Source organism: Chanos chanos, chromosome 6 (genome assembly GCF_902362185.1).
Source record: "Chanos chanos chromosome 6, fChaCha1.1, whole genome shotgun sequence".
NCBI lineage: Eukaryota > Metazoa > Chordata > Actinopteri > Gonorynchiformes > Chanidae > Chanos > Chanos chanos.
The window spans coordinates 47,097,058-47,115,880 of record NC_044500.1 but is presented as its reverse complement, the minus strand read 5'-3'; the positions used below and the strand labels follow the sequence as shown (position 1 = coordinate 47,115,880).

The window sequence follows — 18,823 nt, the reverse complement described above, 5'->3', positions numbered from 1 at the left end:
ATATATGTACATTAGCATAACCTCCTTGTTACGCTTTCACGCGATGACACGTGAAAAGATGTGTATTTTCGGAGGACACAGATTGGGGGGCATGTACACACATTTATGTTTGAGGAGGAAAGGAACGTATTCCGTCTAATGAGCACCGTAGGGAATAGGCTGCTACTCACACCTCCATGAATTATAAATGACAGGTCCTCTTAGCAAGTGACACACTACTTGCCTGCACAGCTTCACTCCCGAGAGATTATGTGTCTCTCACACACACACACACACACACAGTGAGGCTCATTAACAGCTTGCGAGGCTGATTACAAGAGGGATGTAAAAAAAACAAGAGCTCGGAAGCTTCGAATTCTCAGTGTTTCTTTACCATCGGCCCATATCATCCTTACATACCACCTGTGTCTTTTTGTATCTATGACACTACTGATCTCAGCGAATCATTGTTCACAGAGGCGCGTATAGACGCGCGCCCTCACACAAGCGCGCAGAATAACGAGAGCGTAAAACAAAGGACGGCTTCTGCAAGCCCAGCTTTCAAGACAGGTTCGTCAACAGTTAGATCCACAGGCAGAGGATGGAAAACATCGGCGTTACGACACATGACGACCTGACGTTCGCCACCCGCATCACAGCCGTCACGCGATCGAGCAGAATCGGGAGGATCAGGCCGTTTTAGTCAGATCATGTCGCGCAGCTTATCATGTGTTATCAAATGTTTTGATTTAAGCTTGTTCTCGACACTTTTTTTCTAAGGAAATTTGGATCAAAGCAACTGCCAACTGGCTAAATAGTGTACCGAGGATAAGATAAGATACGTGTCTGTTCTCTCACCGGGCAGTTTAATTTAATTTCCTGCTTCTCATTCAACAGGCTGAAGTACATGAAGACGGGGAAATCTGAACAAGTCAGCTGTGGGTTCAACAATTACTATCCTATGGCCATGTATTAAATATTACTGTTCTTTCTAATCACGTGTTTCATCCTACTTCGTCTGGCTGTGTGTGCGAATCCTTGTTGCGGGTTAAAATTCTGATATCTTGAGTGTCGACCCTGTGACGTGCTCAAGTGAGCTTGGCACATTTGTTTCATATGTTCAGGAGAGAATTCAGTTTGAGTTTCATAATTTGCTTTGCTTGGCTTTACTCACTGTGATTATTACGGCAGGTAACATCTCATTCTCTGTGTTCAACAGTGCCATAACAGGACAATGGTTTCAATTACAGTGTATAAATCAGGTTTGAAACATACCAGTAAAAAAAAAATTCAAGATTCTTTTCAGTTTACACCCCATCCCACCAAAAAAAAAGTTTAATAATACAAGTATAAAAGAGCACAAGGAAACACACATTAGCCACACGGCTAAAATTATTTACAATACATCAGTCCTTTAAGCCTTGCACCACAGAGTGTAAAGGAATGAGTCTGTTGCCCTCTACTGGACTGGAGCGGAACAACACAGTCAAAGACTCCCGATGGCCGCTGGTGACTGTCCTTCGAATTCTCCGGCCCTCTGTCAATCATCGATAGTGGGTAGCCAAAACGCCTTAAAAATTAAACAAACAAACAAAAAAAAACACCCACAAATAAATAAATTCTGTTTGTGATGAGTGTGTTTAACATTCAACAGTTCTTCCATATCTTATCAAATTCATACACTTCAAGGAGTCTTCCATCCCCTCTGATAACGTTTTAACCAAAAGCACAGACGACAGGGCAGCTAAACCCACTGAGAGACGTCAGTGCTGGAACAAGCTTGACCTGTAGCTCTTTTCTCCAAAATCTCTAAAAGGTTCAACCGACACAGGAGGGTGAGCATAATCTCTTACCATGTTGGAACAGGCGCTGGCGAAAGTCATGAATTTGGGGTTGAACTGTAAACAGGTAACGGGTCCCGTGTGCTTGCCGTCCAGAACCGCCACTTTCATCCCACTCTCAGCGTTCCACACGTGGATCTTTCCGTCCTCCGAACCTATGAAACGCAGAACCACAAGCTTACGGTCACTATGGAAACACACACACACTCCCTCTCTCGGTCGACTGGCGAAGGAAATGCCTAATGTTGTTAAGATAATGAGTTGAAAAAAAGGAAATGAATGTAGAATTCCAAAGGGGGCATGCTCTTAATTTATTCTGATCAAAACGATGCAACGCGAGATGTCTCTGGTTCACATTTTTAATGTTTAACAAAAACGACACAAAGTCGTAGAAACTAAAACAGGCTTAAAAAAAACAAAAAAAAAAACAAAACGCCAACAAGAGCGGTTTGGTTTCGTAAACTCACCAATCATGACAAACTGGGAGTCTGGAGTGAAGGAAGCTTCTAGAATCACACCTTTACTATTGTTGTAGCCCTGGACAGATGAACAAACAACAGGCAACACGCATTAGACTCACAACAAATTCACATTTACACTATTAAAAGATTAAAAAAAAAAAAAAAACACACACCAAAATACAAGTCTCTTCAATGTGTAACTGTGACGGTTTTGTTTTTAGAAAGCGCGTGAACCTCACCCCAAACGAGTGCAGCACGGCTCCTTTAAACGCATCCAGCAGACGCAGAGTCCCTCCGTTCGTGGAGACCAGGATGAGTTTGCCGTCGTTGCTGAACTTCAGGCCGGTCCACTCCGACGTGCGCTCGTACTGCAGTTTAAACGTGGCGAAGGGACCCTACACGGGAACAGCACGAGGGTCAACGAGGACCAAAACACACCTCTCGTTTTAAACACGAACGCGTCGAGACAACCTCAGAGCTGCGTCCTGCCTCCACACGGAGACGACGCCATGACGACGGCTCGCCGGCATGGACTCCTCACAGTACAGGGCGTGTAGAAGGCAATTATAGTTACATTTCTGCTGTTACTGTATGTCTATGGCAGACTTATCCACGGGCATTCCTGGAAGGCTGGTGGGTTTTGTGATTATTTTTAGTTTTTGCCTTTTGTTCGGCTGCTAATGAACAGCTGGATAACGGAGTAAGAGCAGTCTTATCAAGTCAACAGATCATTTCAGTGGGACAATGACCTAGAGTGCAAGCAAAAGCCAGCAAGCAACAAGTGTCTCTGTGCATAATTCCACACAGCTTTGGTCTATGCTGAGACACAAATAATATACCTTGACCCAAGCACAAACACTGATTTACACATACATGCTGTGATTACAAACAGTCTATCTTTACAGAACTTGTTCCAGACACAGATCTTAACCGAGTAACTGCAGAGCACTTACAAAGCAGAGGAGTCAAAAGGTGTAAAAACACAGTCTCGTCTTCTTAAGGATTAACTACGAGACATGGCATTGTGGTTTTAGTCGACGGTTCTGAACACGACTGCTTGGCCACATTAGCACCTCCCCAAACACAGCGAGTACTGCATCACCTCCCCAAACACAGCGAGTGCTGCATCACCTCCCCAAACACAGCGAGTGCTGCATCACCTCCCCAAACACAGCGAGTGCTGCATCACCTTCCTCAGTACCTTGTCAAAGGAGCGCAGGTCATAGAGTTTGACCATCTCTGAGTTGACCCCGGCGGCAAAAATCAGTCCCTCCGGGTCAAACGAACACACCGGCTTTCCCTGCAGATGCATCAGCCCCTGGTAACAAGCAGATGGGAGAGGGGGGGGGGGGTGCAAAAGGAAAAAAAGATTGATAATTCATCATGGGAATCGGGAAGAAAACTAGCAAGTGGATTTACATGACTGTCTCTCAGATAGACCTACTCAAAAACACCTTATAGGGAAATCAGGCCCCCTCTGAGCGGGCGTGGCCTGAGGAAGGTGGTGAGGAGGAAAAGGAGGGCCATACCTGGCAGTTAGGGGAGCGGAGATCCCATAACCGTATGGTTTTATCCAACGAACCAGAAATGAACGTGTCATCAACAGGAGACATGGACAGAGCTACAACCCTGCAACATCACCATAGCAACACAAGATTAATGAACGGAACTACGAAGATGAGTTCAACTCACTCATTCACTCTGCCTGCCTCTGCATATCTCTCTCTCTCTCCCTCTCCTGTGGTAAGCAACTTGATTCTGCTGAGCCGTTGACAGATAACTTCTACAGAGCTCAATATTCATGATGAAGAAGATTATTAAACATCTTGACTGACGAGTTCTTAATTATTGTGCTGGTATTCTGGGGTTTAAAAACAACTTGACTGAAACAAAGTAAAACCAGAGGTTAGGTCCTCACCTCTTGTTGTGCCCGGGGAAGTAGCGAATGTATTTGTTATCATGCAGGGACAAGTATCTTATGGTGTCTGCAATGACACAGGAACGGTCAGTGAACACAGGGTAACGCACAAAACACACAGTCCATAATCTGTCAATCACTCCCAAGTAGCCAATCAAAGAAAGGAATTAATTAAAGATCCGTATCCAGTTGATGCTGAAGTGTGGCCAGGCCAGTTCGATGAGTTTGCTCCTCCCTAGGCAAGGCAGTAATCTGTACAGTTAGCTCCTTTAAAGGGCAGAATCACAGACCCTCAAACTGTACAAACAACTACCTCAGACCAGGACGGGCACAGACAGGCCTCATATCTTGAGGTCACATACCAGAGAGGGAAGTAATTAACTCAGTCATTACAGTATGGATACAAATTTTAATCATTTTGTGCGATGCAAACTTGACTGAATGCCAAGGTACTCATTAAACTGCTGTTACTAGCTGTGACAGACATTACATCGACAGCCTACTGCACTGCTATGGAGCCGTTATGCTGTCTTCAGAAGATTCACGACATATTTCACCCGATAGCCCGTGCAATAAAAATAAAAAAAGACAATTTCCACAGACAGACATACCATCGATTTTGTTGGAGCTGTAGACCACTGTGTTAGCTGCATGCGTGTATCTGATGAGGTCAACTCCATACTTTTTACTGTAGAGGGTCCGCTTGGGTCTACACAAACATAAATGTCTCGTTAACGTTATGTGAATGGCACTTCACCGTAAGCTATGTGTTGCACGTACACTAACAAAGCAATTACATTACAACTTCACATTTCTGAGCTTGGTATGCGTTAAAATAACAATGTGAACAAGCATTTTACACTACTCTTAACTCGAACTGCGGGAGACTTAGTGAATTACAATTATGTGATAAACAATGTCACTCAATGACTCCGGGCTTTAAGGTGCTCTCTACAGCCATCCAGTTAAAATCTTTCCCGGACATTAAAGCGTGTTATGGCTTTAATCAGTACCACGCTTACTAACATTGCATATCGCTAAACTGTCTCTATAGGATGCATTTCGCAAATTTCCCAACCTCTTGAATAAATCAAAGAAAACGAGATTGAGTCCATTGTGAAATCACATTTCACAAAAAAAAGAAGAAAAAAATACTAGCGATACGTGACAAGGCGGGGGAATACCTAACCCGAGGAGGCGTGGGTGCTAATGTTAGCGTGTTAGCTTGACATATTATTTCCGACATCATGACAGCTATTACCATTATTATTTTTAAAATTTAATCTCATACGTTGCGCATGTGTGAATGGTGCATCCACGCGCAAAATCGACTCAACACACTTTTTGAGAAATTTCGTCCTCGCTCCTTGCCATCAGAACTCTTATTCGAGTCCGAGGCCTATTCACCTCTGCTAGATTGTTAGCCAGGAAGCTAACTGTCCGCATGTCGTTTTGTGAACACGGTTTAACACGCTACAAACGGGCGCAATTTTGTCTTACTTTCCCTCCTGGCAGTCGTATAAGACAATTGAGTCATCGTCGCTGCTGGAAATCACAGTTTCTCCATTGGAACTGAAATCAAAACAGTTGATTTTGTCGGAATTTTCTCGGAAAACCTTCGCCACCCTGAAACTCCGCAGCACATTGTCCGTCAGCTTCATTGTGAGGGCCTTTGTGCCTAGGCACAGCGGAGGGCGCAGGCCTCCCACTCAGTGAAATGTTAAAGCACACCACAGTCGAGTGAAATTACATATAAAAAAAATCTAATAACTACATATACATGTAGTTCGGGGATGTTGGCTTGATCGTGATCTTACGTGTGCCTAACTCTAAGGAAAAAGCGCGCCCGAGTGCGTATGTATTTGGTAACTGGAGGAAGGGCCAAAGCATCACTGTAGCCGTAAGCACCGCCTACATTTGTCCATATCCAGCAAAGCGCCGCAACCAAAGAATTTTTTTTAAAAATACTTCTATTCATTTGGACGGACTCATCATTTTAATGTGGTAACAGCTAAAACACCCGAAAGTATATATATATATATATAATGACGTTTTTTTTTCTATTACTCCAATATTTTTGCCAGCCACTAACTTTCAGTAAGGTTGTCACTTTTTTTTTCCTGGAGCATTTATAGTCGTGGTACAATTTCCATACATATCAAATAATGCTCGAGCCACTCCTTTTTAAAACGGAGAAATAACACAGATGAAATGTGCCAGTAGTAGACTTGACCTGCGGTCCACTCATGTTTGGCCCCAGCAACTGTGGACTTGGCTCATCCGTCATAAAAATATAACCGTCACATCTCACATATATTTCGGTCATCGGAGCCAATGTGGCGGGAATGATTACTGAGTGACGCATTGGTGCTATTCCTTACAGAACGGGAGTGGGGGAGGCAAAGATAATACATTTCCAACATAGTCACAGTGACAATGGAAAATATCCAGGTATGACTAAGACGACACTGATACAGCCAGAGAGCTTTATTATTTTGTTTTTTTATTAGTGGTTAGTTCTATAAAATGGCATTAACAGGACATAACTGTTCAATGGATAGGTTCCTTTATTTTCCTCTATTTTTGTTCACATCACCAAAAAACAAAATAAAAAAACAAAACAAAACCAAAAAAAAAAAAAAACCTCACCAATGTAAGCAGAGATAAAACACAAAATCACATAACCGGAGAGAAGCACCGCTCACTTCAACACAGTTTGATTGGCACTTCAGGATTTCCTCCCTCTTCGAACCAGCATTTGTCATGTAAAGGTATTCTGATGCAAGATGAATGTACAATAGGTAGCTATGTGTCTCAAGCATGGGCAACTGCATTCTGACAATCATAGTTACGGATCCAGACACCACCAAAAACATAGCAAGGACAGAACACAACACACTTGAGTGCCAGACAGGTGAGCACAGAACACATTCCGTCTTTAATGTTTTATGTTGTCATAGCTCAATGGCACACAATATATTTTATATGTCAAAATATCAGTTTCAAACTAATTCCAGTTCCATTATAGCTTGTGAAACCCTTGCACAATATTATAAAGTCCCGTGTCATGAATATGAACCCCCCCCCCCCCCCCCCCCCCCCAAACAGTAACACTCAAAAGCTTTATCAAAACAGCATCGGTTCAGCCTTTTTTGCTGGTTTAAACGTGAAATAAATTTAAATGCAGGGAGAAGGTATCACAATGGTCCCATAAATAATTCTCTGTGAATCTAAAACAGTCAGTTGATTTGACATTTGCTTAAAAACATTATACTGAATGAAAAGGGAGAAGAAGGGATGTGGCCATCATTGTCCTCTGACGGGTGTTTCAGGGAGACTTAAGTCAAAGTTTCTCCTTTTGTAACCTTAAAGAGGAAGAGACAGAGAGAGAGAGAGAGAGAGAAGAAGCGAGAGAGGAAGAGAGAGAGAGAGAGAGAGAGAGAGAGAGAGAGAGGAAGCGAGAGAGAAAGAGAGAGAGAGACATTTAGGTCGTCGCGTTGCCTTCTGACAATATAAATAGCTTTAGCAGGTTCGCTATTTGCAAACTATAATGTCCGACATGAGCACACACATACCCTGGCTTCAATGTACTCAATCCTCCGCTCCAAGGCTGTCAGTTTCTCGTTTAGGGTTGCTAAGCGAGACCTGCAGGACATGTCTGGGGGATAGAAAGAAAAAAAAAATCATATATACGATTTAGGACTTATTCACGACCTTCTAGGACCGAACTGAACCGTCCCCTAATGGCTGAGGGAACATCTAATTTAGCAAATTCGATATACAGACATCAAAGAAAAAAAAATCCTTGTGCTTTCTGATTGAGATCAACAAGATTCTCATTCACCAAAATTATTTGAGGTAACGCAATAACCTGACACTGAACCTTAGTCTTTCCGGTCACTAATAGTGATCTTGTTTTATCACTGTCTCTAGAGTTACGGGTGGACGAGCAGTCAGATAGCTAACTAGACATCAAAACAAACTGGACAGAAGGGCCGATAACAGAGCGTACCACAGTGCTCCCAGAGCAACTCCTCAAACTGCAGTTACTGTGTAAAACTATGATGGCTGGCAAAATTGCTACAGTGAATCGTTAATGACAAAACGAGGGCATTTTGCCAAGTAATCTAAGGCACTGAAATTACCTTACGTTCGCTATCACATTATTTCACAAAGCCGAATCGCAAACACTACTGTAGTCTGCTAAGCTAGCTAAAGATGTCACGGAGACACGTCGTCATTCCTCATTCTGCTAAAAAAAAAAAACTCGAATTAGTCCTGATGTATACACAACCTTGATTACAAACCAGGTCAAATACTCTTAATATGAACGCCTGGTTATCGCTAATGAGACTAACTCAGCGTTTGAAGCACAGATACAATGACCACTCCTTGACGTGCTAACTTAGCATGCTAACCAGCTTCCTTGGGCCTACACTGACTGTACCGTTTGTGCAGTTCATGTAATCACACGATCACTTTTGCTTCTTACCAAACGAATTCAGAAAATCGGCTATTTTCTTGATGCTACTGGTAATCACTTCAATATATTCTCGATTCGCCCAATCCTGATGGATTTCTCTCTGGACTGGGTCCTCTTGCCCGGCCATGATGAATTTGGGAATAAATCAGATGAGGAATACAAGACAGAGGGCGTTAGCTGCAAAAAAAAAAAAACAACGAAATTAACCCTTTGACGTACAGTGTATGTCCTACCATACCGAGTTTACAAGGGTAGCTTAAATGAGTAACTTGAAATCCGTTATAAGATAACCAAAACTATACCGATGATTTTTAGTATCATTTAGGCCCATTTAAATATTAAGTAAGATCAATTCATTATGAAATACCAAAAATACAAATGATAATAAACACGATAAACAATGTCTAAATTCTAGCTAACATTTATCGCTTAGCCTAAGTATGTTTAACTGAGTTAAACCGGCGTGCATGTATTGTCCAAACAAACAGGTCAAATGATCTTACCAGATGATGTTTTTAGAATACAACATTATCGAACTAATTGACAACCGAGTTACTCCATACACGCGACAAATGGGCATTTTAAAATGCTGCCACGAGATCAACCGCTTTTTTCTCAGCCAGCTCTTTGGAAGACGTAAATTAGTCTATTTTCACTGTGTTTCAGAGAAAATGAATTGCCAGCGAGGTAATTCCTGCAACCTTATTGTAGTTTTTTTTCTTAAGATATGGTTACATTTTGATGAGATGAATAGAGTTAAACAATACCTATGTTTATAATCGACCTAAGAAAATCGATGTTTGCTGACCTGTTACTAAAACTAGCTACAAATTTACCTAGCCAATGGGGGCGTCATTGTAATGCAACCAACAGCTCCAGCTAATTGTGTGTAACTTATGTTGCTATGTGGGAAGCTACAGAGTGAAAAATTTTGAAAGGTGAATAGCCGAAAGAAAACATATCGTACTCGCATTCTAGCGGAGATCCGATTACTCGTACAATAATATGTACAATTAAATAGCAGTATTTAATTTAACTACATGACATATCTTAATTTTGGATTATATATTTAAATCGTATTTTCAGAAACTCTGTGGAATTATGTACCTTTGCAAATTAGTTAATGTATTTATGTCTAATGTGCAACTGCCGTGACAAACCAATTTCTTAGTAGCAACAAAATGTCAGAGAAACTGAAACAGTGTAGGCAGGGCCTTGCCGCGGCACTGGACCGTGCTCTTGAAGATGCCACAGTGATAAGGCACCACTCACCTGCACCCCCAGACCACTCAGGAGCAGTTGTTTATTACTCTGTGCCGCCCCCTACTGACCTCTATGAGAACAACATCCACAGTTGTCATCTGTCCCTTACTCACCATGACTTAGCACAACGCCATGTGGAAGGATTAGACTGCAGATGTCTAAGGTGGCCTAGGTTTTGTGAATGTAAATAAAATGTTAAAAAAATAAATAAAAATAATAATCACTGAATTTAGATTTGACTTAAATTACTGCATAAACAGATGACATTTTATCTTTGTCAACCACTCAGGAAGGCATGCGGCTGCCAAAAAGTTGACCTTTCTCTCCCAAGTCAGTGTGAAGTCCAGCTGTGTCAAAACCTGTTTGAAATTCTTGGTTAGTGAGGATCCCCGTTATTCCTTTGCCAAAATCATGTCTGATCTGGCACACTAGCTCATACAGTTTAACTAAGTCACATCTTGTGCATCAAAAAACAAAACAGAACAAAAATACAGACATAAAAAACACATTTAAAAAAAGAAAACCCTGAACCATGACTGATACACTGTGGTGTTTGTCATTCTCTGCCAATAGAGATGTCAGACCTGCAGATGTTGGAGGACCTGGGGGCAAAGCTAGAGTTTGAGAACACACTGAATCGGATGCACAGTGCCAGTGCCCAGGCCGCGCACGTAGAGTCCCGGGGGAACGGCGCGGAGGGCGTGTGCGGTTCACTGGAAGAGAGGGCCGGCCGAGGAGAAGCGATGGATCTTGAGGACGATCACGTGAATCTATTAAACATAGTGTTAGAGATGGAGCAGGACTATGAGCTCTCGGTCTACTGTGACGGTAACTTCGCATAGATGAAATCGTATGATAATTGTATAATACGATATCACTATGAATTCTCTGCCCCACCGTGACGGTAACTTGACATCATACGATAATCATATGATAATCGTATAATTCAGTGTCATTCTATGAGGTCTGATAATTACACTCTACTCTTTCCTCCTATGACCACTGAATCCTTTTTGAATTAGTGAGAATACTTTTCAAGAAATAACAACGTACATTGGAGAAATGGAAAAATGTAATTTAAACAGAATATGAATGTTATGTGCATATATATGTATGTATTTGTTTATATATTTAATTTTAAAATATAGAGGGTTCCTTCTTTTTCATGGTGTAGTCTTTTTTTCAGATATTTTGTCTTTCAGACACCTCAGGATGTAGAGCATGTACATCTTCCAAGTAAAATAAGACATTTGTGATCAAACAGCCCAGTACATTCACCACATCCCGTGAGATGTTTGATTTGACAGCTGTTCTTCTACTTAGCTGTGTGTCAGTGCTTGGCCTCGGCAGCATAATTCACAGACATTGGTTGACCAACAGAGTGAAAAAGAACTTGTGAAAAAGTTCTGCCATGAACCAGAAATCAATTTTCTCAATCGAGTTTCTCAATTAGTTCCTCATAGTTAAGGAAGCAGCCACACGCTAAACAGAAACACTCGTTTCGCCGCTGCAAGAGGAGGAAATGAAATGTCAGAATGAGTAAGCACTGATAAACCAACATTACGTAACCACAGCCAGGAGATCAGAACGGGAAAAAAAAGGACAGCACAAAGCCCTTGGAATGATGTTTATTTATTCATTGATTTATTTTGCCTTTACACAACAGTAGAGCTAAACTCTGCTGTGCATGGTTAAAAACACTCGTATTTACAGAGGCTTGTTACAATATCATCAGTAGCTCCTCTCACAGTGGTTTCAAGGAGCGTCATCATTTAGTAAACAGCCCCCAAAATACCAGTGTTTCAACCAAGACAGCACAGCCTGCTACAATCAAACGCTATACCTTGGCCAGGTAAAAGAGGCAGCGACTGACAGAGGAAAGGAACGAAAACGGAGGAAACCCCACCGTTAGCCGGTCGGCTGCCAACGGATGATAAAAACGATAGCCTGCACTATCGTAATGGTCCAACCGTTTTGTTTCCTATCAGCTGCTGCCAATGTACTGCCCTGCCCTTCTGAACACGCGACTTGCCGGGACGATTTACTTGACCCGGTTAAGAAGCTCCTTGATGTCTGCTTCGATGTCGCTGGTCACAAAGTTGCGGCTGTAGCGTTTGTACGGCTCCCCGTCCGGTCCAATGAGGAACTTCTCAAAGTTCCACGAGACGTCGTTCCTGCAGACGGGACTCCAGATGATGAGCTTGGGGTCAGTCATGAGGGCCATGGAATTGTCGCTGGGAAACGGCAACTTATCCTTCAGAAAGACAAACAGCGGGTGCGCGTCCTTGCCGTTCACGTCAACCTTCTCCAAGAGCTGGAATTTTGGTTCAAAGCCGTTTCCTGGGCGCACGTATTTCAGAGACTTCAAGATTTCATCATTCTTGCAGTTCTCCTGTTCACAAAACAAACAAACAAACAAACAAATAAATAAATGAATGAATAAATAAATAATCAGAACAGTTTTCACACACGGTCCGCGCGGCAGGAGTGCGCCCAACAATGACACAATAAAGTTTTAAACTGTGTTGCGCAATTTCATCTGGAATGAGAGAGTACAGTAAATGAGAAGCGGCTTTCCAGGTCAGAACACAACATCAGGTCTGTTGAACCCTGAGCCTTAACGTTTACACAATGACTCTACTCGAGGAAATTATAATAGGTGACATGTCGCAACCGGTTGTTAAGCGTGAACAATCGTCCATGTCTGCAAAACCGCAAATCACTGGTAATACAATAAAGAGCGCAACCTTTGCACTAACTACAAACAATAAATATGCAGAAGAACTCGAGTAAAATCGCTAGTGTCAAAGACAATTCTAACAAAAAAACTCTAAAGTGTTCTGTATGACTTGGTGGTGTTTTGCGTGTCAGTCAGTATTACTGTTCTTTACGACACTAAATCACTGCGGCATAGCAGAGCTGCATTACTTATTTATCAGCATCCAATATACCTGATGGCCGAACTGGTTGCAGGGTACCCCCAGAACGACGAGCCCCTTCTCAGAGTACTTAGAGTGGAGCTCGTTCATCTGCGTGTAGTCCCTGACTGTCGTGCCTCAGAGCGACGCGACATTTTCGATCAGCACAACCTTCCCCTTCAGCGTGGAGAAATTCAGAAGATCGCCAGACAACAGCCTGGCCGAGAGTTCGTAGAACTTCTTTATCCCCCCAGACATTTTGCCTCACTTCACCAACTGAAGCGGAAAAGTTATCTTTAAACTTGAGAGCGCGGGGGCGGAGGCTTGCTTCCTCTTGAGAAACTAGGAAGTCCCTCCTCTAAACAGCTCAAGGGACGGTTAAAAAAGTTAGTGATTACAGCAGGCCCGCAGTAACATTGGGAGCTCTTAAAAATAAAAATATACATTAAAAACCGAAAAAACACCAACGCACAAAGTAGGCTAAAACAGAAACCGATTTTGATTAAGCGGCCAATGCGTCTTCTTTAAGTAAAAACCAAATGACACTTCGTACAGAAAATCAAACCTATTATAAAAAAAAAATCAACCCATTTGACAATTAACAACCAACTGAGAGTTCATAACTTACAGGATTCTGTTGGAAGGTGTGACTTAAATCAATATATTTCAAATCCTGCCCGTACTGGCATAAGATTTTGTGTTTCGGTCAGAAAGAAAAGAGAGGTTGTCGTTCACATAAAATCCATTGTAGTTCCATTGGCGCGTTCAAAAATCAAAATGGGAATGACAACAATGTATCCAGTAGGTGGCAGCAGTAATTAGGTTAACAGCGTTTTCATATACTGTTCTAGGTCTATACATTTTCTGCGAGATACATAACTGATCGCGTTCACATACACCTGTGAAGAACACCATGGCGCTCTTTAATCGCCCCCGCTAATAAGATAGCCTGTAAATCTGACTTTGTCCTTGTCCAGCCCCTGTATCTGGATTCCGCTGTGGCCAGTCAGCGTTCATTCAACTTTCACCAAAACAAATGAGCAATTCTGTGATAAACGTTAGGCCTGTTCTTCACCGTCGTTTACTTCTACACCACATTATTTCCTCATCGCTGTTTTGTTGTTCTATGGTCTTACACCCTTGGACCGAGCTGTGTTGGACATGTTGGGCGAGATACCAATCAGGATTAAACATTGGATTTTATTCGTTCTGCGTCAGCGTTGAGGTTTCAAACAGAAAACGACCCGCTCTGTGTTAGGGGCCACTCATTAGCCAGCTGACCCACTTCAGATCTGGTTGGGGCGGTCCTGGTGCTCAGACGGTCATCTGGATCTCTGTCGTGGCCCCAGAACAATGGGGGGTGTGGCCAGTACTGTGGAGGAAGGAGCTGCCCACCCACATTAAATCCACATTTCATTCCCATGAAATCCAGTTTGTGCATATGCCCCGCCCCCTTCCACCCAGAAGTCCTCTGGTGATGGGCCAGGGTGATAGGACGGGTCCTGGGTGTGGCTTGGAGCCGATGGCTCAGGTCCCAACACAGAGGCAACAGGGGTCTGATGGTCGTTGGCAAGAATGAGAATGTTTTTTCATCTCCCAGACTGAGGTGCTACTATTGCTCTACATTCAGCACATTGTTTCCTTCTTCTCAAAACACTTAAACAGTTCTGACACTTCTGTTTGAACTGAAGCATTTCCTGCAGTCAGTGACACCACTAAACTAGAGGCTGTGTGCTCTATTAACAGATTTTGGCTACGGTACATTCCACTTCAAACACAAACTATTCCTACTCATTTTTTTTTTAAGCATTACTCTAGAAGGTGTCTACGGGAAACTGTGTCTGCATCATTTGACTAGTGACTTATGAATTTCTTTGTAAACTGTATGTTTCAAGACGGTCACTAAATGGAAAGTAAAAACAATCATCCCTGAAAGTTCCAGAACAACCAATATAAACCGGTCTCTGTGGCTGTTTGCAGTAATGGTATTCGGTCTGCTCCATAAAATGCAAAGCTTTCGTAACTGGTATGCGTGTTTCTGTTTACGACGTGCTCTTTTTCTGATAACAGCTGGTATGCCAGGAATGTGTTTTTTTCATCAGGTCAGGCTGTGTGTGATCCCCATACTGTTCTTAACATTATTCTGTGGAATTACAGCATGCATCAGGCGTCCGGTGCACAGAAATCCTGTGCTCATTGTGAGAAACTCAGGGACATGAAACTTGGTTTGTGCCTCCATCTTTACTCAGGCTTGCAAAGGTCTCCTAAACACAGATGTTTCTTATGGTTTATGGCAATATCAAACATGAAATTATACACAGTCATAAAACATAGCAAATTTACACACACACACACACAGTCTGCCTTTGCAACTGTTGCCGTGGATACATGTTAAAAGTGGGGGACATAACAGAAGACAGAGCACTCTAAGTCCATTCCCTCTCTTAGAAAAGACAACATGAGTGATTTGTACTAATGTTTTATATTTATTGGGGTTTTTTTTGGCCACAGAAATGGAGTATTTACATTAGAAAACTTTATATTTTGTTTTCCTATAACAGTAATTATTTGAATATAGAGTTATATAAATGTTGTGTACTTTTTTTTTTTTACATCAAGCAAACAGTCATGATAACTGACTCACAGCTATCCATTCATACTACTTCTCTCTCTCTCTCTCTCTCTCTCTCTCTCTCACACACACACACACACACACAGAGTTGCTCATGTGCTTTGTTGTTGTCTGTTCTCCAGTAGTCTCTGTTCCACTCTGTGGCTGATGCGCTGGAGGTCTACCTGGATGTCGGGTGTTTTTGCCAGGTCTTCCTGCAGACAGCGAGCGATCTCTAACTTGGAGTAATCTTCATGACGCACCAGTGCCCGCACGACCTGCAGACAGCGCTCCCGAAGGGTCATCACTGAGTGCGCGCACACACACACACACACACACACACACACTTGTTATATTACATAATTTAATACGATTATACTGTATCATACACTATATTCTCTGTATAGACAGGATCATAAAGACATGCCACACACAGCAGAGAGTGCAAACAAATAATCAACACTAACAACTCATTCACACTTACTCACTCACTACAATTTACTATTATTAAATGTTATATTATATTCAATATATACACACAGGGATCTGAAGACGTATGACGCAAAGGCACAGCAGAGCGCCCACAAATGATCAGCACTCACAAACACACACCACTCTTAACACACTCTCTCTGCTTACTGGGGATTGTGATGTTGACTTCTGAGGGCTGCTGAGCGTTTTCCGCTGGTCTTGGCAGGAACATCTCTTTACTATTCACAATCATTGGCTCATCGGTCTCCGCATCACGAAACATCCACGGATGACCTGAGGTAGAGACGAACCGTCATCTCCGGTCATGTTCCTGTATAAGTCACTAAGTAACCGCTATACTCTGATATGGGCCCCGCGTGTGCTTACGGATGCTTTTGCAAGAGTGCAGAATAATCGTTTCGGGCCAAAGAAGCTTTTTGGGCTGAGAGAAAAGCTGAGGTTGAATGGGTCTTTGTGTGTGTATATGAGAGAAACTGAAGAGGCTTCACACTGCGGTGACCCTTGTCAAGGTGGAGGTGAAACTGTGTGTCCAGTGGGTGTTTGTTGTGCGTGCGTGATTCTATACATGGCCTGTGTGGTCTAGATCTCATGATTCATTTTAAAACAGTTATTCATTCGGTTAGACTGGACTTGAAGACAAGGCGTTCACTAGCACTGGATTAGCTTGCAGGTGTGTTGTGAATCAGTCTTTGACGTCAGTCCTTCTCAAACACACATAATTCTAACAGTATGAAGGCCCAGAAAAATTAGAGTTTGCAGGGAGTAGGTTAAGTAGATTAAGATCATAGATTTTATGTATGTGATTAAACTCACTCACCCACGAACGTAGTCATTCTTAGTGCTCTCCACGGCTGTATGTTTTGGTAAGGATGCGGCTGTCCGCGATAATTGATCCATACCGGTCTCACGACCCGCGAACTTCGGTTACAGAACAAGACGTGGACGGGTAGCCGGCTCATCAGAGACCGAACCAACGGCAAGGGTGGATCCCCGTCCTGTCTTTGAGGCATGGCAAACCAGCACGGATCCTATGGCGGACACGGACCGATAAACTCTCCTCAACAACTGAACAAGGCAAACTAACTGTCATACAATCTCTGCACGAGAGCGAAACGACAATCCACAGAACACAGCACACCTGTAGTGAAAAGGTAAAAAACACGGATCGATCCTCTGGAGTGTTTAGTTAAGTTTTTCCAGTTATTTTCCCGTTTTCAAACGGACGTAGCAGTTTGTTTACATACTTCCCTCAACTCTGTTTGAATGCTGCTACGGAGCATGCTTGAAACCGCCCCTCTCTTACGTCACAGGAATCTGTCCCCCTAGTGGCATAATTATAGATAACGTCTTACTTTCAATCGAAACGTTGAAAAGTTAAAAAAGAGCTTCAGGTTAAAATATTGATAACATTAATGACATATGCTTCGTTTGAAGACAGAGAGACTAAAAGACATACAGAGAGACTGATAGAAAGATACACAGATAGACATATAGATAGATAATGTGTATTGTCCTCCATGAACGCCCAGTCATCTTGCACGTTGTTTTTCTGCATATGTGTGAATACGTGCACTGCGTGTGTGTACGCGAATATTAGCCCTAGCATCAAGAGATACACACACAGAAACACACAAAAACGATACACACAAAAACGTTTGAAGGTAATGGTTTTATCAGCAAGAATTTCAGCAGAATTAATTAACAACATGAATCACTGAAACAGTATCATAAGAGAGATGCGAGTCAGTGGTGAGCAGGGCGTTTGAGTGACAGGGTGAAACGTCCACTGATATGCCATCCAGTGTGCAGTAAGTCTGTGTACTGCTGTTTCTGTCTGCAGATATGCCGAAGGTGCTGTGTGTTCCTAATGGAAGTTTCTCCAAGCAGACAACAGATCTAATCACAGCCATTCACTCACTCTCTCACAGACACACACACACACACACACACACACTCAGTGACACACATTCACTAATTATCCTCGAGACCAGATGGTAGGAACGTAAATCAAATACTACAAAAATACACTGTGATGAGTCAACACTTCTGATATGAAGTTTTTCCAAAATAAGTCATTTAATCCTCTTTTATTTCCCTCATTTACTCCCGTTACTACGGCAACCAGTGCCCAGTCCCTCTCCAATGCAGCAGCACACACGCATAGGCATGTGCACGCACACACGCACACGCACGCGCACACACACACACAGAGGCACGCACACATACACGCATGCGCACGCATGCACACACACGCACACGCAAAGGCTTCTAGAACCTGCTGTCAATCAAACCATGACACCAGCTCACTGTAGCCAATAGAGAGCTTTTGCAAAGTAGCTCCTTCACTTTTTTCGTTCCTTCTTTCTTTCTTTCTTTTTTTTTTAAAAAGGCATTCAACGCTCATTTGGCTCAAATCACTCAAACATACGACCATTTTCAAAACTCAGAAACAAAGAAATGGAAAAGAATTCTGAAGAAACGGCGCTGTTCTGTTTGGGTTTTAAGATGTCAGTGAATCACAAACTCTTCTCCCTACGTGACAAGACAAACCCTCAGATTAAGAACGAGAGGGTGCTGGACTAAATGAAAAGGCAGCGGACAGTGGCTGAAGTGCTTTACTGTTTTATGCTGTTGGTTGTTGTGTTTTTTTGTTTGTTTGTTTGTTTTTTTTGGACAGAGCATGTGTGACAAGTTTATACAATGCGTTTCATTGTAATATGGAAGGGAAAAGGTTCTTTCTCTCGCTTTTTTCCTGTGTCTGTTTTTGTTTCTGTTTCTGCCTTCATCACATGATCCCTCGTCTTCCTCCTCTCTCTCTCTCTTTAACTCTCTCTCGTTGTCTCTCGCCCCCTCCACG

General features: G+C 42.6%; 4 protein-coding genes and 1 pseudogene across 4 annotated transcripts in view; all 5 read right to left on the bottom strand.

The window, feature by feature from the left end:
* Positions 1–1,275: 1,275 nt before the first annotated feature.
* wdr82 (WD repeat domain 82) lies at positions 1,276–6,026 on the bottom strand. Its single transcript, XM_030776475.1, has 9 exons — positions 5,700–6,026; positions 4,811–4,908; positions 4,200–4,266; positions 3,811–3,910; positions 3,483–3,599; positions 2,521–2,676; positions 2,288–2,357; positions 1,833–1,975; positions 1,276–1,549 (listed from the first exon to the last, which is right to left on the bottom strand). Exons 1-9 carry the CDS (start codon positions 5,858–5,860, stop codon positions 1,520–1,522), a joined length of 942 nt encoding a protein of 313 aa, XP_030632335.1. The 5' UTR covers positions 5,861–6,026; the 3' UTR covers positions 1,276–1,519.
* A 1,260-nt stretch (positions 6,027–7,286) lies between these two features.
* Positions 7,287–8,857, bottom strand: brk1 (BRICK1 subunit of SCAR/WAVE actin nucleating complex). The gene is made up of 3 exons (XM_030777232.1): positions 8,692–8,857; positions 7,775–7,857; positions 7,287–7,564 (listed from the first exon to the last, which is right to left on the bottom strand). The coding sequence occupies exons 1-3, from the start codon at positions 8,807–8,809 to the stop codon at positions 7,538–7,540; spliced, it is 228 nt and encodes a 75-aa protein (XP_030633092.1). The 5' UTR covers positions 8,810–8,857; the 3' UTR covers positions 7,287–7,537.
* A 2,700-nt stretch (positions 8,858–11,557) lies between these two features.
* LOC115814022 (glutathione peroxidase 1-like) lies at positions 11,558–13,211 on the bottom strand (annotated as a pseudogene).
* Positions 13,212–15,115: 1,904 nt separating this feature from the next.
* On the bottom strand, positions 15,116–17,217 carry vhl (von Hippel-Lindau tumor suppressor). The gene is made up of 3 exons (XM_030777476.1): positions 16,784–17,217; positions 16,114–16,239; positions 15,116–15,781 (listed from the first exon to the last, which is right to left on the bottom strand). Exons 1-3 carry the CDS (start codon positions 16,974–16,976, stop codon positions 15,588–15,590), a joined length of 513 nt encoding a protein of 170 aa, XP_030633336.1. The 5' UTR covers positions 16,977–17,217; the 3' UTR covers positions 15,116–15,587.
* Positions 17,218–18,219: 1,002 nt separating this feature from the next.
* The window catches only part of crbn (cereblon), an 8,236-nt gene continuing 7,632 nt past the window's right edge, over positions 18,220–18,823 (bottom strand). The window contains exon 11 of the mRNA XM_030777281.1: positions 18,220–18,823. This exon is cut by the window's right edge and continues 382 nt beyond it. The gene's annotated coding sequence lies outside the window, so the exon portion shown is untranslated.